Source organism: Empidonax traillii, unplaced genomic scaffold, assembly GCF_003031625.1.
Source record: "Empidonax traillii isolate 1590-97213 ecotype Southwest subspecies unplaced genomic scaffold, ASM303162v1 scaffold1257:size348801, whole genome shotgun sequence".
In the NCBI taxonomy this organism is placed as follows: domain Eukaryota; kingdom Metazoa; phylum Chordata; class Aves; order Passeriformes; family Tyrannidae; genus Empidonax; species Empidonax traillii.
Window position 1 is genome coordinate 105,030 of NW_020956450.1, and position 20,382 is coordinate 125,411.

General features: G+C 45.9%; 1 protein-coding gene across 4 annotated transcripts in view; it reads left to right on the forward strand.

Moving 5' to 3' along the window:
* The window catches only part of TACC2 (transforming acidic coiled-coil containing protein 2), a 124,390-nt gene that overhangs the window by 22,244 nt on the left and 81,764 nt on the right, over positions 1-20,382 (forward strand). For 3 of the 4 annotated variants that reach the window (XM_027906192.1, XM_027906193.1, XM_027906194.1), the window contains exon 1: positions 8,703-9,281. In XM_027906192.1, the coding sequence (XP_027761993.1) occupies positions 8,725-9,281 (557 nt within the window). In that variant the 5' untranslated portion in view covers positions 8,703-8,724. Of the gene's footprint in view, positions 1-3,611; positions 9,282-20,382 lie in introns of those variants that run through there. The other variant, XM_027906195.1, reaches the window with a different exon arrangement.

Consider the following 20,382-nt stretch of genomic DNA (forward strand, 5'->3'; position numbering starts at 1 on the left):
TGTTAGGGCCTTGGATTTGCAAATTCTTAACTGTTTGCAAATTGCTTAATTTCTAAGATAAGGGAAAAGTTTCCTTTGGTAACTCTTGAGTACAGTGGGACACACATATTTCAAGTTACTGATGCACCTACATCTTTGCATGACTGCATTTTCTATTTTTTTAATGCATCATCAATCACATGCAGCAATTACTCCTGGCAAAATTATTCTTTCTGCCCTAAACTCTACATGAACTATGAGGAACTCGAATGTTCCTCCATGCTTTGTCATTTGCTTGCTTTGCTTTAAATAGGAGTGATTTTTTCCCTTATATTGAGCTGGGTCAGATGTGCTGGCAGGATTTTAAAAGAGATCAAGCCCCCTCAAAAATTTTATTTTCCTGTGTTTAAAAATCTAAACTTTTAGGGTCATAGCTTTCTGTTGATTGTATTAAATGGGTTGTCTGAAAATACATGCTCCCTGCAGGTAATTATTGATTTAATGCAGATTGGGCTTTACTCTGGGGAATTATCTTCAGCATGTGGTGTAATTTCCCTGTAGTGCTATTCCCTTTAAAAAGAGTGGGAGATAATGGGACTAGGTGTGACCTTAAGAGGTCATCTAGTCCATCCTTCTGCCCTAAAGCAGGATCAGCAGTGCTTAAGTCATTCCCAGCAGATGTTTGTCTAACCCCAGCATGTCTTGCAGACGGAAAAGCAAGATTGCAAGAAATGAAAAGGAAGATGCAGGATCCCCTCCCTGTGTGGTTTTCCTTGTTAGTTACTTCAGAAAGAGGAAACATAAATAGAGAAATCCGAACAGGTCAGTCTGGTCCTATCCTATTATGATTGAAAAACTCAGACTTCCAATTCTGTGTTATGTCCTGAGTAAAACACTGAGGGAAGCTGCAGCAGCACAGATGATTAGTCTGTACTGCTCCACTCTAAAAGCGGGAGTTTAACTTGCTGTCACAGCATGTGCCAGCACTGTCATTTTGATCCTGTTCAACATTCATTAATTACAAACTTGTCCCACTTCCTTCATCTGCTCTTGAGTGAAATGAACAAATTTTCAGCATTATTGAAAACCATAAAAAATGGTTTTGATCGATGCATAATACTGAATCTCCCTTGAAAACCTGCTTAGTCACAGGTTTATGACTCTGGGCTCCTGACAAAGTTGCTGCCAGCATGGTAGTAGATAGCTCACGGGCTTAGAAATTGCAGTCAAGAAAAGTTAACCACTTCAGACAGGTTTGGGACTGTTTGATATTTAATAGCTGCAAACAGAAGTCTGATGTAACAAAGATGTCGTGTGCAAAAGTCTTAGAGAAATTTCAGTCAGGTGAAATCTGTAAAAGTGCAGATATATGATGATGTAAGGTCTGCATGGTGAACACGACCAGCATTTTCCAACGTTGCTGACAGATGGGGTGAAAGATAAGCAAAGAATCAGAGATTAAAGATAAATGATAAGGAGACACTGTAACTGCAGGGGATGTTTTCTCCTTTTTCCAAAGCTCAGTTTCACAGAGGTTAGAGGGCTTCCCCACTCCACCTCCACCTGTTTTTGTTGCCCTCCTGATCACCATATCTCTGACAGGAGCCTGCTTCCAGGTTGAAGAACCCTGGGCACAAAGCTGCTAATGAGCAATTTAATCAGGAAGAAGATAAACCTGCAGCATGAGCAGAAAGCTGCAATAGCAACTGACTCCCAATTCCCCCCCCCCTTCCCCAATTCAGTTTGTGGTTTCTGCCCCTTCTCTTCTAATTAATTTTCCCTGAGTGCAAAATTAATGTCAATAATAAAGTGCATTCCTTCCTTAGGGAAAGCCTCCTGGCATCTCCCTGCTGTTTGTTCATGCCCTGTCATGCCCCAGCGTGGTCAGTGATCCAGCAGATACCACACATTGCACTGCCATCTCTGGTATTCCCAGTGTCAGTAAGTCTTATAGGGGCAGGTGTTTTCAGTGTGCTGAGGGGAAGAAAAATTCCTCTGGGCAAAACCATTTTCTGACAGTTTAAACAAAGCGTATTGGTGTTATAAATTAAATGTTCAAACTGATGCCAAGCACTGGTGAGACTTTGTTGAAGCTGTATCTGTATTGTATGTTATAGACATTTTACCTCAGATCTGAGGCTTAGCCTTAATACAGGCAAATTTCAATGGCTCTGTCAAGACTAATTAATTTTCCACTGCAGTGACTCTGAAGAAGGTTTTTAGGACCTAAGACGGGCTCATGTTCGGCTTCAGTGCAGCTCTTTCCTGTTGGGGCAGAATTCAGTATAAGGAGTGGGTTTAGCCCCACCTGGAATTTTGTGCAGGGTAACACAGCCCAAGAGGCCGTGGTTGTATAAACACAGACCTAAATCACGGGAACACGAGAGCTGGTCATTGACTCGCTTCTCCATCAGGTGTTTCATCTGTAAAACTTGGGCAGAGGAGGGGAGAGAGGCTTCTCAGGTTTCTGGAGATTACTGAAAATCCAATCTACGCTTGCCTTCACAGAAGGTGTTTTAAGCATCTTTTATAGCTCCAATCTATGAAGTGTAACCTGTTACTGCTAAGCTGCAGTGATGGGCTCACAGTGAGCCACCTCCCGCTGTGCAGCCCTGGAACTAGAGCTCACTGTCATCACACTGACTGCCCAGCATTTGGCAACGTGTTACCTGTGTATCTTGCTTTGGGTGGGATTTATTATTTCATCTTAAGTAAATGCTGCCCCTTGCTCCTAGGTACAATTCCACGCTCAGTTTTGGATTGATATTACATGCCATATTCCCTAAGAGGGTGAAAACATGCCCAGGCATGGGAGGTGAGGGAGAGAACAAGGTCAAGCTGTTTCATCACCAGCAAACAAACCTCAGTGCACGTGAAAAGTGTTTAAAGTAACTTCTCCTTCTCGCAGTTGATCACCTCTGGTTCCATTTTCCCTATCTTATCTATAATGGGTGGGGAGGGAGAGAGAGAGAGAGATCACGCCAAGGGTCACAGCTTACATGCACTGAAATCAAACCCTGCAGTTAAATGACCTCATAGGGTGTGTAGCATCGCAGGGCAGCATCTTGCATTTGGCAGACCTTTGACCTTGTGGTGAGAATCAACCCTGCTGATCAGCTGGAGAAAACATTCAACAGATGGGCCCTTCCTAATCTTCTGCTGCACACTCGAGCACAGCCAGATAACAGCGGTTACTGTGGATTGCTCGGCCTTTAGCTCTGTGCAGAGCAGGCTCTTAGGAGCAGGAACAAAAAGCCTTTCTTTGAGATACTGGGGGTTTTCCCAGTGTTTTTGTTTGTTGTTTTTTTTTTCCCCCAGTTTTTCCCATGTTGCTCTCTTAGTGTGTTGGATGTGTGTCCCCTCTCCCCACACTCTCTTCAGATTTTGGAATGGTTAAAATGCATGGTTGCTCTCAGGTAAGATGGGGGAAATAGTTCCCAGAGTAATGAGCATTTAAATCACTGTGTCTGACGGTTTAACTCCTGAAAGCAGATTATCAGCTTCACAGTGCATGCAGTGCATGGCTTTGAGACATCAGTGGCACAAGCTGGTTTTACTCTTTTGCTTCATTCGCTTCGTGTTCTTTGCTTCCTTACTGACATGAAACAAATAAACGTTTCCATTGTTGGCAGCGCCGGTAATGAAGGCGTCAGTAGCTACGGTGCTGAAGAGCTATCCAACCCAAATTCAAGCACGGTGTCTTCAGAGGCGACAGGACAGGACACTGCCTTGCGAGAGCAAGGAGGACAAGCAGACTCTAATTTCTTGAAGCACTTTACTGAAGCAAGAGACACAAGCCTGCCTGCCTTGGTGCCTCCCGCAGGCTGGGCCAAAGAACACATCTCAGCAGATCTCACAAGCAGCAGTGACAAGTTACCCACCTCAGACTGCAACAGAGCACTGCCACGGCCAGGTCCAGTGAGTGACAAAGAAGAGGGATTAGCACATGCCGAATCTGCAGACAGAGGGCTGAAATGTGATAATATCGCTGCCTCCTACACCAAAACCAGCACGAATGAGCCCAGAATCCCCAGCCTGGAGCCCAGCCCTACTGCTGCAATCACAGAAATGCAAGGAGTCACACAAATGAGTCTGAATGAATTAGGATCTCTCCATCAGAGGGAACAGCTGGGTGGCATGAGGGGGCCACATGTCAGCACGTTTCCCCGGGGTAAAGCAGCAGGAGATTATTTTACTGCTCAGGAGGCCGAGCAGGAGCGAGGAGTTTTGGAAGTAGGTCAGCTGCAGGCAGTAATGCACCAAGGTAGACAGGACACAGATGGTGGAGAGGGTCTGCTAATGAAAAAGGAAACCTTAATCCTAAATTATCCAGCAACAGGAGGCTCAGACAGTGAAAAATTTGGAGCAATTGTGAATGCTCAGGGCTTTGCTGAGATCAGTGAAGTCTGTAATCTGCAGATGGGGGCTGGAGCAACAGCTATAGGGACTGAGGCAAATCCAGCTCTATCTGTAAGCAAAAGGAAGCAATCAGAAGCTTGTACTTTAATGTCAGAGTTGCCTCCTAACCCTCCAAATCTCTTCCTGGTACCAAAGCCTGAAGAGCCTTCGAGGGAATATGTGCCTGGAAATGACTCTCAAGATCCGCTGAGGAGCGAAACAGCGAAAACAGCCTCTGAAAAAAACAAATCCATTTTTCAAAGAGAGCTTCAAAAGGAGGATGAGCTTGTTAGTGCTGAGCATTTCAGTGTGCCTTTATCACTTAAGCAAGGGGAAGAAGAAAAATCAGCTGTCACAACTGAAAGCCCAAAAGATGAAGCCAGTAGCAACGAAATTATAAAGGCTGATGATGTGTCTAGAGAAAGCACCACACTTTCTGAAACAGAAAGCATTAGCAGTCCCACTAAGGAAAATTCACTGGTAGATAAAAGATTAGTACTGGAAGAATCTGCATTAAGTACTTCTTTGAGCAGATTCACAGAGCTGTATCAAAAAGAAATTGAGTCGGATGTAACAGGAGTTAAAAATGGAATCAGAACAGAGGATGCACAAATGCCAGAAACCAGTGAATTACCTGAGGGCTCAAGTGGGGCAGGAAGACAGCTACTGAGATCTGTTAGTAGCCACTACCAGGACACAGAAAATACCCACTTGGAACACAATCCTGAGGAATTCAGCCTTTGTGAAAACCCTTCAAAAGGTGAGGAAAAGCCTCTGAATTTAGACGGTAACTTGAAAACACCTGAAGGCAACTCACAGTCTCTTGGTTGTACACCTGAACAACAAATGAGTAAAGAGAAAACAGCTGTTCCAGATGACCTGGAGAACAAGCTCGTGGCTTCACCACAGTTGGCAAGGGAGGAATGCCCACTGGGTTCTGATTGCTTTAACGCTGAGCCAGAAGGCAAAACTTCAGACCAGCCAGGCTGTAGCAGGGCTGAAAAGGTTTGTTTAGATGGTGCACACAGTTCACTTCTTCTCGACCCTGGGAACAATAATATTAAGCAGAGTAAGCAGGACGAATCCTGGGAAAAGTCTTTTGCTAGAGAAACTGCGTTGGAATGTGAATGCCAAGCTGAGAGGCAAGAAAAGCCTGAGAGCTCTGGCAAGTCAGGAGAAAGTGCAAAAATGCCCAAATTAAAATTTGATCTCCGGGGCTTAGGCGAGTTGGCAGGGACTGTGGATCCCATGGCTGTACAAACCCAGGAGGCCTCCCGGGCTCTGGAAACCAAAGCACAGAACAGTCACATCCCTGAAGTGCCTCGCAGAAATCCAGAGCAGGAACCTGCAGCTGCACCAAGCAGTGCTGGGGGTGGAGAGCAACAGGCGGGGAAGCGCCAGACGGCAGTGAAAAGTTTCACGGAGGACAAAGATTTGGCACTGGGAAGTGAGCGCGAATCGGATGTGCCGGTGCAAGCTCAGCTGGAGCAAGTGGCTGCAGAAAGTCACAGAAATACACAGAGGGCTCGCTCAGAACCCCCTGGAGCTGCAGTTGGTGCTTCAGGACTTGCTGCTCAGCACGTGCAGGTGGAGGAAGGGGGTGGCAGCCACATCCCTGCAAACAACTGCTCCCCTGAGAGCGACGCGTGCGGCTCTTCAGAGGCCCTGGAGCTGCAGGGAAATGCAGGTGATCCAACTGCTCCTCCCAAAGCAGAGAAAAAGGAGCAGTTGGTGTCTGTGGCTGCTGTCTCTGGCTGGGGCTCAAATACAGGAGTTGAACAACAGAAGCACCAGAGCAGAGTGACAGCTGTCACAGGGGCAGATGATCAGGAACACAAAGGAAGGGCACTACAACCTGAACAACCATTGGATGTCAATAATCACATCAGCATACCACAAATGCCTCTGAACGTTTCAAACAACCCTAATGAAGGGTCTTCTGTGCCGGGTCCAGCCCTGCCCCGATGTGACTCGGACAGGGCAAAAGAGCAGGACCAGGATACCAGCAGTGCTGAGGGTGTGTGCAGCAGGGAGCAGCAGCAAAGCAGTTCTGGTGCCACCACGCTTAATTGGCAAGGTTGCAACCAGCAAAACAAAAGCCATCCCAAGGCAGAGGAAAACTGCTGCAGTGAGCAGAACTCAGACAAGCCCGAGCAGGGTGATAGTTCTTTGATCTCGGCTAGACGGCATGAAGCAGCACGTCAGAGCAATGCATTTTGTAAAGAATCTGACAAGAATGAACAGCCAGGCAGGAGAGAAGATAATACTGGTGAGAGCTGTGCTGCTGCTGTAAACACTCTTCCAGGGGCACAGGATTCAGTAAGTGCCACTAACATGTCCCAGGCTTTGCCAAGTGATACAGAAATAGCATATGCTTCTGATAATTCTGAGAAAAACGATCCTCAAATATCTCATCCAGAAACTCAAAGGAAAACGCCATTAATGGCAAAAAACTCGGAAAATATTCTGACTGCCGATGGGGAAATCATCCAGAAAGATGGAAACACAGAGATAAGTTATGGGGACAGTTCTTCTGTGACACAAACAAGCAATATGAAGCCTGACAAAAGTCCAGGGGCACAAGGATCTCCTTCACCATCACAGGCACAGGGGGAAGTAATTCCCACTGATACACTGCATAAATCCAGCTGCATTCAAAAGACAGCAGAGCAGCCTAGCGATTGTCAAGCAGATGTTACAGCCCTCTCTCCCCAGACCTCTGTATTCAGCCACCCCAGCCAGCAACCTGGAAACACCACAGACAAGGGTGCCGGGGGGGAATCACTAAATAATGAGCTGGAAGTTGTAGCATGTCAAAACACCTTAGAAGATCCTCAGGTGTCAGCTCACGTAGGTCCCTCAGCCAGGGTAAGCACAGGTAAAACAGCAAACTCAGAAAACAGCTCTGTGGCAGGTGTGTGTGGGGGTGAAAAAGACTGTCCAGACCAAAGTTTTCAGGGTGATGGAGACAGAAGTTTCTCCTTGCCAGAGACTTTAAATGTAGGGCAGAGAACTGGAAACTTATCACAGTTCAGCTCTGAGAAGCTGAAGAAAGAGAACTCTGCAATTAAATCCAAAACAACAAAAAGTGAGCTGAACTTCAAAGAGCAGCAAAGTGACAGTTCAGCAGAGTCTCTGTTAGCTCTCCCTACTCCAGAAGGGAAGCTACTGAGCCTTTCATCATCACAAGAAGGCTGTAATGAGGAAATTGCAACCAACATCTGCGTAGCTGACAAGCACGGTGAGATCTTAAGGAAACCTGGGAATACAGAAAAAATGGAAGAGCTTTCAAAAGAGAATAATAACATAACCAGGGCAGACATCAGTATTTCTGATCAGTCTGCAGAGAACTCTGGAAGGGAGCATGAGGCTCTGACTTGCAGCTCTCTGGACTTTGGCTCCAGCATCCCAGACTTCAGGCAGCACATCAGCCAGATATTTAAGAAAACTGTCCACAGCACGCTGAGTGCTGAATTACCCCAACTTTTGTCTGAAAACCATGCAGGCTTCAAGCAGAGTCCAGGGGCCAAGGATACAGCAGAACTCTGTGGTGCTGAGAACTTTTCAGAACCAGACAAGGCGGGCAAAGGAGCTCCCGAGGGCACCTCAGAAGCAGAGGGGCAAGAGTTATCTTTAGCCGCTGAGACTTCCTGCAAAGCTGCCCAGGGCAAATCTCTGCAGCGAGAAAGCACCGTGGCAGAGCTGCCACCAGCAAGTCTCCAGGACACTGAGGCAAACAGGCAGCCCGGTAGCTGTTCAGAAGTGGTCCCCAGCTCGGATGGAGCTACACCTGCTGAACGTGCGGTGGGAAATCTGCACAAGCCAGGCAAGCCCCCTGAGAGCAGTGAGATGGAAGGAGAGGAAGGCGTGTGTGCTGGTGGCATCGATCCTGAGTCGCTAATAAGCTTAGAGATAAGGAAACAAGGACCGGCTTGGTTTGATGGGGCAGCAGCTGAGAACTTCCCTGCGTATTCCGACAGCCGGCAACAACCCACGGGAGCCGCTGTCTCTGCGGGCGATGCACGGCACGGGGACGTAGGAGATGCTGCTGCCACAGAGGGAAATCACTCGATTACGGGGTGTGATGCAGCACCAGTGTCATCTGAAGAGCATGTAAGCCTCGCTTCTGAACGGTGCCAGGATCCCAAGCCAAATGAACAGCAGGGAAGTGAGTCCGGCGATCCAGGCGCTGCCAAGAGCATCTCTGACATGGCCGCTTCAACCCTTGTCCCGGGAGGATCCTACAGCCGGGAAAAACTGTCAGACAGTTTTGATGTGTCCCCCAAGGGAAATGGGGGGACACACGTTCCCAGCAGTTTCATTAAGTCTCAGGGTGACACCCAGGTGATGCAGGACGGTGCAGTGACCAGGGAATGCTTGGAAACATCTGAAAATTCACGGGATGCACAGCAGGAAAGCAAAGTGACCACGCACGGGTTAATAGATTACTTAAAAAATGAAGTAAGCCAGGATGATTGCATGCAAGCTGACTCTAAACTGGGATCTAGCAGCATGACTGAGGGAGATGGTAAAGAGAACAGTGACACAGTGTTAGGCACGGCAGAGGCAGGTGAGGAAAGAACTGGAGACGTCCCTGAAACAGGTACTGCAAGGATGTTAGTCACTGGGGGAGACAACACAGCCATAAACACGAGCACTGGAGAGCAGGAGGCAGACCTGTACAAAAATCACCCTCCAACCCTCCCTGGGATAGAGCAAGGTGAGCCTTCTGCACGTGCAGATCTCGCTGTTGCTGAAAATCAGCCGAGCAAGATGAATTCGGAACATGAAAGCTCACTTCGGGATGCCAAAGGAAAGCTATCACCGCCTGCATTAACTGAGCCTGAGAGCCTTGACCTCAGTGAACTCCAGGACATGGCTGTGGCAGGATTACCTCCTGAAAGGTATTTACTTTGAATTACTGTGTGAAATGGTTGTCAGGGCCCCGGGGGTGGAGAGAGGTACAATTTTCAAGGCAGATACCCGTTGTCTGGGCGGTTTGGGAGGGCACTTACTGTGTTCTTTAAATGTATCTTAAATATATGTTGGTTCTAAATGTAGACTACATGGAAAAAAATAATTTGTAAGGACAGAGAGGTCCTAAAAGCCGAGGAGCACAGTTCTTACCTGTTCCATCTGCTGGTCCAGGTTCCTGCCCTTACCTGTGTGGATTTGCTTACACTTCCAGCGTTCACACCTCGTAGCCCAAAGTTAGGCACACAAACAGCACTTCCTAGCCTTAAGTCAGTAGAGTTTTGCCCAAGTTTTGGTGACCCAGTTAAATGAGACCTGCAGCATTCACACGGAGAGCAGCATTTAAAAATGAGCCCACGGAGTAACCCAATTACTCACTCTGTGAGTTGTCTGGGCCTCCCTCTTATCCTCCCCTACAATATAATTGCGCTGACAGTGCCTTTGATCACTGCGTTATTCAGCGTTTCCGATGGCACGGAGTTGTTTCAGATGTGAGTTCTTCTGAGCTGGGACTTGTGGAGCCTCAGAGTTGTTTTTCATTTTATGTTTATTTGTTTTCCAAACCTAGCAGTAACTGCTTTAATGAAGTTAAAATCCCCCTTTTTTTTTTTTTTTTTTTTTTTTTTTTTTTTTTTTTTTTTTTTTTAATGAGCTTCTACTTTGCTGTATGAATTCTTAGTTTGATGTGCAGTTAATTCAAGATAATTATGATCTTAGAAGAGGTGCTTTCCTTCCACCTATTGCCTTGATCTAGTCCTATCACTGCTTCCTCTGTAACCTCAGCAACTTCCTTGCACACTGTCCCTCTCCTTCCCATACCAGAGGAGGCACCGACAGCTGTAACTGCTGACACAGCAGCAGAGAAAAGGGTACAGGGAACAGCTAAACTACATCAGACAATGTCAGTGAACGGTCTGCAGAGGTGGAGTCTTTCTAAGTAATACCAAAAACTGAATAAGGAGGGAGAATATTTCACTGACACATTCCTTCAAGGTCAGGGTGATAAAACAATATAGTAAGTGAAAAGAGCTGAAGCATTTCTGTTGTTGGGAGAACGTGGGGGAGTTCTTCCTGCTGTATGTGAGTGAGGGATGGAGGCTGACTAGGATCTAATTGTGTGAGCAGAACATACATTAGAAGAATATTGGAAGTGTTGGAAACCTGGGCAGCTCCCTTCACGGGATGGGAAGCTTCACAGTGGGTAGCTTTGAAATTCCCAAACAAGTTGCTGGCATGGCCTGGCTCAGGAGCCACGAGGGACCACGGGCAGTGCATGCACATCTATCTGTCTGGGCATGTGTCCCATGTCAGGGCGGGTACCACACTTTAAATAAATACCTGTGGGGAGCAGGGCAGGGTTCTTGAAACAGCTGCTGACAGTTCGTGGAGTGGTTGCTTCATACTTGCATATGCTTCAGGAATTCATTATCACCTGTTTTTCCAGCGTGAGTGTTGGTATCAGCAGGCAGCTGCTGCTTTTGGACTGTGACTGTCCCAAAGGCTGAAGCACTGGGGACTCTCAGAGGTGCAGAGGAGCCTCTGCTTTTATCAGGCTCATTTCTTAGAGGAATATGCATTGATAATACAAAAGAGAAGCAGAAAGCATTAGTTGAGCTGGCTGGTCTGTCTTCATCAGGTCCAATACACTGACCACTCTAGTTTTCCTCTGAGATTAAGGTTGGTTTTGTATCATTAAATGCCAAGGTGCACTCCATGTGCTGTGTGAGCTGCTGAGTGGTTTGCAGTGGTTTATTGCCCTGTCAGCCTTACAGAGGATAAACTATTATAGACATGCAAAACAGGGTGCATGTTTCTAAGAGCTGACTGTGGGGATATGGACCTGATGGAAAGAACTCCAGGGATAAAGAATCCTACCCAGCTCTCAAAATATAGAGCAGTTAGAAGTGTGTTATATTTAGGGGAAGTAAATGGTTCTGAATTGGTTCCAGAAGAGAGTTCTGAATTATTTCAGCATTGTTTTCTTCCCCCTCCACTGCTCCTGTGCAGCTTCATCTCTTACATGATCCCTCATGTTGAAACCACACTGAACTGGGCATGAGGGGGCAAAGCTGACTCTTAAAGCCTTGTTAGGATTTCTTCCTGTAGAGGAAAGAGAGGAATTTCTTCCCTTTGTGGCTAAGCAGTGTGAGGAGGGTGGTCTTGAGATGAACAGCAGATCCAAGCACTGCCTGTAGCCATTCCTGCCCCCACCTCCTTTAGGAGCAGAACACTGGTCAGCTCATAAGGAGAGTCCTGAAGGCAGCAGGACAGCACCAATGACTTCCCTTCAAATCTTCTGTAAAAAGGACAATTGTTTTTGTTGTGGAGGTTGTGGCTGAAGCATTAGCCCCTCCTTTCTTGTGGAAGTATTCCATTCCTGTGCTATTTGCAGAAGCAGGGAAGGGTTGGATTTTGCCAACCCTGTCAGCACTGAAAAGGAGTAAAAAAGCCCCCTTTCTTTTTGATGGTTTTGATGTTTTTAACTCTCTCTACTGAATCTGTAACTGAGAACCTCTGTTCCTGATTGGCACATCTGGGCATCAAAATGTCATTCTTCCTGCTTACCATTGGGCATCCAGCTGCTTCATTTTGCTGTGGGAGTTTTATTTGGAAAGAAAGACCAGGACTTGAGTTGTTTTGGGGGTTTTTTTTGTCTCCTTTTGCATTGGATACCCACACATCTTTCTTTCCTGGAGAGACAGTGGAGGTTCCTGTGTACATAGGGAGTCTTTATGTCCCTGAAGTGCCCCTGTTTGCATCATGACCTGTGACAGATACTGAGCAGGGCATGGAGCAAAACTAGAAATGATGGCAACATTTTAGGGGTTTTTAGAGGTGGCATTGATTTTTTTTGATAACTTCCTGCAATTCAGCTGTCTGGTACATGCAAACTGTCTCTTGGAAAAAGTACTGAGGGAGCTTTTCTGAAGTGGAGCTGGTGAAGTCATTCCCAGATGTGCATCTGGGAGGTACAGAGAACACGTTGCATCGTTCCCTGATTTGCTGGTTTGGCAAAAGGCTCAGCTTGTTAACAGGCCTTTGGGTGTTCCAGGCTCTCAGAGATGCTGGGGCTGGGTGTGCAGCGAGGAAAGAGCCACAAGCAAACAACGACACCCGTGTTTTTGGAGAGTGGAGAGTTCTGCTGCGCTGACTCACATCACTGACAAATCTAAACACTATTCTTGTATGGGAAGTACATTGCAGCAGTTGGAGTCAGCAAAGCTACTTGAAAAACATTCTTTACGTCCTATGCGTAGGTCAGACGAGATCTCTGAAGCTGGCCCAGACACACTTTTGGATCTGCTTCATACTTTGTTCTTGCCATCAAAAATTGGCGAGTTCAGTAACTCCAAAAAGAATGTTCACTCCTTAGTAAGTACTGACTTGGTCTGTTTTGTCTGTGTAACAAATACATCATAAATATTTTAACAGTCTTGCTGGATGAGGTGGGGAATGTAGAACCGCTCTTCAGATCAGTCAAGTGGGTTTTGAGGGCTAAGGCTTTGTGTCCTTAGCAGCTGAAAACAAGAGTCTGGAGTTAAAAGGAAACTTGTCAAAACAGTAATTATGCAGCTCTTTATTTCCCTGGGTTTTAACTTCAAAATTGATTCAGGTGTGTGCAGCATCTCAGGATCACGAAACAAAGGGAGAAATAGCTGGAGGTGATTTACAAATAAAGGAAATGCTCAAAATTAATCGAGTTATTTGTTTCTCCAGCCCTTCTGCCTTTGCATCTGAATTCTTTCTCTCTATTTTCCTCCCATCTTACAGTTCATTGCTATCCTCAGTAGGTGCAGCTGTTAGTACAGTTGTGCTTTTGGAGGTGCAGGCAGCTCAGCCTGCAGTCCTAAACTAAATTAACTGGATGGGGAGTTCTGGGGCAATTTCATCAGTGTGAAGTCCAAGATGTTTAATATTGGTATTTTTCTATTCAGGAAGAGTAAAATGAAGATAACTTCACTCTTAAATAGACATCTCCCATTGCCTTCTAGGAAGTAAAAGGGAGTTTTGCCAACTGTTCTAATGGATTCCATTGACTGAACTGACCGCTGGTTTAGGCAGCATTCAAGTATTTATAAAATTTATGAAGCATTTATAAAATGCTGATTTGATAGCATGCCCTGCTGTATTCAAAAACATGCCAATGGAAAACTGGGTGTGTGAGACCACACTGGTTATTTTTTTTTAATTTTATTTATTTCTGTTGTGCTACACAGAAGTCCAGAAATAGATCATCTCTGGTCCTGCCAAATTGTTGGTACTTTTGTCTCCAATTGCTGTATTGAAGACATTCTGTAACACTCTTGAGAACCTGGGCCAAATATTTATAAAGTATTGACATGGATGGATGATGCATGAGCTGCTGTTTTCACATGTCCTTCTGTGATTCTCAAGACATTACACTTATTCAACCAAACACAGGCATTTGCTAAAGAAATCCAGCATGGACACTGCAAATACTTTGTCCAGTGTCTGGACAGGGAGTTTAGCATCAATTTTTGTCTTCTTTTCTCATTACGTTAAAAATTACTTTCGGATTATTTTTTTTGTCTGAGTAGATTTCACCAGATGTATTTTCCAACCTCGCTTCTTCCAAGTAAGCTGCCTATTTTCTCAAAGTTGTTTTGGCATATCTTACAGATCCCCTGTTCTCTCAGTTCCAACCCTAAATCTTCTGGCTTCTTGCAAAATTGGACGCCGTGGAGCTTGTTCCATGGCCCCTGTTTCTAATAGAATATGCAAAGTAGGATTAGCCCCAGCTTTGAACCCCTCCATGGGCAGCTCTGGGAACAGCAATTACAGACACAGGCATGTTCTCCATGCCTTGGATGTGGCTTCCTTCCAGTTCCTCTGTGCCCTGGCACACTTGCACTGCACTAATGCTGCTCAACAGGGACTCCTCTGGAGATGTGTCTGAAGAGTCAGAACTCCACAGCTCCTGACTTACCCTTCTCAGTGTTGATGCAGGTAAATGGAAGCACACACAGGCATTGCTAACAACAGGAGGGGCTTTTTAAGGCGTTGCAATACCTTAAAAGTACTCTGGAAAAACAAACAAACAAACAAAAAATGTTGATGCATCTATTTGGGCCTGCTCACCTACACTCAGCCCCCCAGGTTAACTCTCACAGTGGAGTCCCTCTGGCGTGTAAGAAGCTCTGCATCTCAAATTGCAATATAAGGGTAGAAACGGTAATTGCTTCGCTCAAAGGCGTGATGGTTCTGGATTCTGAGGTCCCTCTGAAAGGCTGAGGGCCACCACTCTGTGCTGCTGGGAAGAACCAGCCCCAGTATGTTCTGGCAATCTTGTTCTCCGTGCTGAAATGTGCTGGGCACCTCCTCTTTGTTCAGCCAGGCTTAACCTTTCCTCTGCCCTGTCTCCCTGTTCCGTACCTTCTCCACACAATCCATTGTCCTCAGTAAAATAACCAGCTGTCCAAAAGCGCCCCAGGACTCCACGAGGTTGTTTCTAATTTAATGTCACTAATTTGCTTGCTTTACCTCTCCCACATTCCTCTGAGGACAGCTGTGTGAGGGGAGGCTACGGCTGCAGCCTGTCCTAAAGCTGGTAAATGCTGGGCCAAAATCTCTGCTCCTCTGGGGTGATAGCAGCAAAGAATTTGGCCCTGAGCCTCTGACTGATCAGCCCAGGAGAATGGTCCTGTGATCCTTTCCCACCCAGACCATCTTTGCTTAAATAAGGGGGGGGGTGTCTGGTTGTTTCAACTGATAAAAAATCAAATTAGGAAGACAGGGCTCTATGCAGGCAAGCAGGATTTAAATGATTCATCAGCCTCAAGTACCTGGTGTTTTCCAGCCCCAAACCCCTCAACCTCAGCTTCTCTTTGTACAAGGTGCTCCGGAAAACATGGAGCGTGTGCTCCCTGAAACTCATCAAACTGCTTTTTAAAATTCTTTTCCAGCCTGTTTTTCCCAGCTCCTTTGGCTGATGAAAGACAAACAGTGTAATCAATTAAGCCTCTTTTTTTTCTTTCTTTCTTTTTTCTTTTTTTTTTTTTTTTTGAGGCACTCACTAGCTTATGTAAAATCTTTGGAATTTGTAAGCATGATAACATTGTTATGCTCTCCTAGCTGATAGAAATATCAAAGCCAACTAAGAATAACTCTGCAGCAGACAGAGAAGATTGGATTTGTTTCCTGGAATGAAAGCAAAAAGCATGAATACACTGCTCAGTTTCTAACAACTAAGGGAAAAAAAATAAAGGGACACTTAAAACTTCCATTTCCCTTTCTTAGCAATGTCATTAAATGAGTCAAAACATAGAGTTAGTTTCCCTGGATATTTAAAAGTCTCCAAGACTTACCACTTCTTATCTTTTTTTTTTTTTTTTTTTTCTGAATGCTGTGATTGTACATGAAACTTATGTTGCATCCAGCATTTTTCAAATCTTGTTCTTCTGCTAGAAACTCCAAATAGGCTTGTTTTACTAGAAAAGCTATCCCTGGAATTTGTGAGGCTTCGAGTCTAGCCTAGGATCTTCCAAAAATCCATCTCACTTATTTGGAAATTTGCAGAATGGCAGTTTCCCATCTCTTTGTTCCTCCAAGATGTAATGGGTTAACATTAAACTTTCCTTTTTTTTATTTTTTTCCCCAAAGAAGGAGGTTAAGGTAGAAGTCTGGGAATTCCAAGAAACAGCCATCCCAAAGCCTCACCGATCAAAATTGCTGGGAAATGCACAGCCTAATTTTCAGCCACCACAAATGACGGTTGTGGGCAATTTGTGTGTGGAAAGCAGTGGAAGTATAAAGTTCAGGTGCTTGTTACAGACGTGGCTTGGCCATCTCAGCCAGGCTGCTCCCCGGTTAATTGGGCCTGTGGTTTTTGTGAAGTGAATAACTACGAACCTCTGGGTAAGAAACGCGAAAAAGAAACTCCTCTTTAATGCTAAACAAACTGAAGTACCTTTGTTTGTGTTTGTTGCAAAATGGCCTTAATGAAGGGTACTAAGTTTTCACAATTTCAAATTGCACACATTGATTTTTTTTTATAGGGCCATGCAGGAATAGGACAAGCCTTTGGCTGCAGGAGGGTACGTTTAGGTGGAATATTAGGAAGGAATTCTTCCCTGTGAGGGTGGGGAAGCCCTGGCACAGGTTGCCCAGAGAAGCTGTGGCTGCCCCATCCCTGGAAGTGTCCAAGGTTGGATGGGGCTTGGAGCAACTTGGGCTAGTGGAAGGTGTCCCTGCTCCTGTTCCAGGGGGGTTGGAACAAGATGATCTTGAAGGTCCCTTCCCACCCAAACCATTCTGTGATTCCATTTCCTACATTTAAAACAAATGTCCCCTCCTGTACACACCATCCTGATGCTTTCTGGATTTCCCTTCCACCTAACTGTTCCCTGGGAGCCAGGGAAGGGCACGGCCATGCCATGGGATGTCTCCTGCTCCGAGTCCCTTTCATCAGCACACTCACTGCTCCTGCCCAGCTCTGGCCTCAGGAGAAATCTTTGGCAAGGCTTTCCTTTGATCTGTGGCTGCCCCAGCCAGCCTGTCCCTGCACCCTGACAGCCACCCCTGCCCTGTCATTGTCTCCCCAGCCCTGCTTATCTCTTGTTTTCCTGTTGCCTTTCAGCTGGTTTCCTCTCTCCTCCCCCAAACCTTCTGCCGAGGCAGGTCAGGCACACCTCGGCACGGTGTTCCTGCATTTACAGCCCAGCAGGTTCCCTGTGGTTTAAGTCGCAGAGGGCACTGGGAGACAAGTGGCAATGCTTTTGTGACAAAGGTGGGTTGAGATTGCTCCATAGGAGGTGAAAGGGCTTTGGCACGGCAAGAGGCTGAGGAACAAGCAGGGACAGGCATGTTCCTTGAGAAAAACGAGCGTCTTATTCCAAAAAATGCTAAATTTGGTTCTGTTAGCAGGAACACAGCTAGTCTGTCACCTTGACTTTATGCCAGACTGAAGTGCTGCTAGCAAAGAAAATAAAAACTTATTTTAATGAATATTCCTCTCTCCAGGGTCTCCCTCCCCGTCAGGGCAGTTATACCTGCAGAAGCTATTTGGGAAATGGTTTCCAGATGACAGAAGAGGTTAATACCCCCCAAAATGAGAGGGGGACTGAACGTTTGTACCCGTATCAAAAAGTCACAGTAACTTTTTCCATGTCTGCTTTCCTGCTGCCTGGGAGGCAGGATATGAAAGAGCTGCTCTCCCCAGAAACTTTTAACTCTGAGATTCATCTGAATTCTTGCTGTCAGAGTGGGTGCTACAGGATCCTGGTGCTACAATCAAGTGAACCCTCCTCGTACCATGCAGTGTTTGCCCCTCAGTAAGCCAGACCTTGCAGCCTAGGTGATGCTGGCAGTCTGCATGTTTTCCAGCATTTTCATCCATTGCAGCATCTGATCTGTCATTTGAGGATCATTTGGGATAGTCTTTTAAATCCTGTGCAGGTTTCTGAGTTCTTAAAAGCAGCAGTGAGGACATGGAGGGGAAATCCTTGTCTCCTGCTTCCAGGCTAGATGGGAAAGTTCTCCAGGAACACACAATTTACCTGAACAGAAATCTGTTCCCTCCTTTTGCTTACAGAAAAATCAGACAAGGGCTAGAAGGAGAAATAGCCCAAGAGTTAAAAAAAAACCCAATTAAACACTGATGAATAATTTCCCACCCTCTGGCTCAGCTCTAAATTGATGCTTTGGGAGGTCCACCAGATATGATTACTGTACCCTAACATTACAACGAGATGCATAGTCCTGCTAGGATCTAGACAGAGTTCTGAAGAAGAGGAAATATTAGTTTTGTCACTCGAGGTGTGGTGGACACCACAGCTGAAGAGCTTGGAGACAGGGAGTCAGATGGGAAACTAACTCAGCTAAATTAAATCTCTGTAATCCCAGCATTTTATCTGCAGTATCTTGATTGGACATTTGGTAAGCAATGGATCTGCTAACTCTCTTGCTGTGGGATGGATATTATAGACATTTAACCTGTAGTTATTGTATGGCATGTTATAAACATGATAATGATCTCCCTGGGTAGAGACTCAGTTAATTCCTTGGGTGCTGGCAGCTCGTATATGCAGTTTGGTGCATCTCCATGCAAAGACTTAATTACCTGTAAAGCCACTCTTTTGTGTTGTAATATACCCATAGGAAACCTAAGAGATTAATAAGGGCACGCAGCTAATTAAAACTGCTCCATTTTTTCATGGGTAAAGAAACCTATGAGAAAGAAAGTAGAGAGGCCTGTAAGAAAGCAGGTGAAAGAATCTATCAGAAAGAAGGCAGAGAAAAGAAAGAAGGTAGTGATGCCTGTAACAAAGAAAGAAACCTATAAGAAAGCAGGGAAAGGAACCCATAAAGGACAAAGATTAACCTATAAGGAGGCAGGTAAAGAAACCTATGAGAAAACCTGTGTGACTCTAGGATCTGGAATTTAACCCAAGAGTTAAACTAGAAATGAAATGCTTTTGTTTAGATTTCAACATACGTTATTTGTTTAGACATAAACACATGAAGTTTCAGTGAAAGTTGTTGAAAACTTCGCCTCTGCATCCTGAAAACATTCTATAAAGTTATCCCTAACGTTGGGCCAAACACCATTCCTGCCTCCTGACACTTTTTTTTTTTTTTAAAGTTGCCGAACGCATTATAAAACGTTAGGAGCTATTTGCGTGTGCTTTAAGCCTTATACACACCGTAATTTAATCTCTCTCCGCATCCACCCCTCCAGCAGATGGAAAACTCCGAAATTCCACCGTAAAAATAAAAAAAAACTGAAAGGATGGGGGGGGGGGGGGGAGAAAGGGGAAAAGGAGGAAGAAATAAAAAAAAAGGGGGGAAGAAAAAAAGAGATGGAACAAAACCCACGTGGGAGCCGGTTCGGGGGGCTCTCGTGCTCCTTTTTTATTTCGGTTGTTTATTTTTTCGCTCCTTTGTTCCCCGCGTTCTCATCCACCCGCGGCGGCGCTCGGATGCCCCGGGGCGGCGGGGGAGGACGGGGCGCGGCAGCCGCGGTCGCTCCGGCCTTTCCTCGGGGAGCCTCATGGGAGGAGCCTCCGAGAACCAGCTCCAGGCTCCTATTCCTCGGCCTTTTGTACGCCCCAGAGCTCGCCCTCCCACCCCCAAAAAGAAAAAAAATCTGCCGGGAGCGGCGTTTTGTCGGAGCCGCTGGTCCCCACCCGGGATGGTGGGAGCGGAGGGAGTTGCTGTTCGAGCGAGGGGCTGTTGCGGGGTGTTGTGTTGGAAGCGAGGATGACTGGGAGTAGGAAAGCTGGTGATTATTTCCTGGCGTTGGTAAGTAGGCACTTGTGAGGGGGAAAGTTTTTTCTCCCCCTCCTTCCCTCTCCCCTTGAACAACTTTTCGAAACTTTTTCTGCTGCTCCCACGGCGCTTTCTCCAGCTCTGGGTGAGGATTAACTCTCCTTACTCCCCCTAAAAGATTGGATGGTTTTGCGGGCTCCTGCCACGGTTTCTGGTTGGGTTTGGGGTTTCAGCTCGAGCAGGGAGACTGTGTGTGTGTGTCGTTCGTACTGAGAAACCTCTGCCTCAGGTTTACTAGCTGGAATTTGGGAACTTTGAAGTCCTTCAGCAATGACATCAGGACGTGACCGAGAGCCCTTCCCAGGCTCTAAAAGCTGCTCGGTGGTGACGTGATGGGCTTTTTATAATGGTTGACAGTTATTACAGCAAATATGCTTATTCACCCTGTGCAGGAATGATTTATACTTCTGAGACTTTTATGTGGCTTTCTGTCGTCCCTCTTTTAGCTTGCAGAGGAAGTAGTGCTGTAACGCGTGTTTCGGTCCCATTAAGTGTTTTAATCTAGAATAATTGTGTTTGTTTATTGTATTAACTCACCCTAAGTTTTAATGTGACCACAGTAATGTAGAACACTCAGGCAAAAAAAAAAAAAAATTATTTTGGTGTTCCAAGTAAACAAATCAGTGATCAATCTGGGTACTCATGTTACAGAAATTAGGGGCTTTCTAAGCAGGAAGGGTTGGGTGAGCATGGAAGTGCCGGCCCTCAGGTAATGTGTTACTAAACACCATCCCCTGCCAAGAT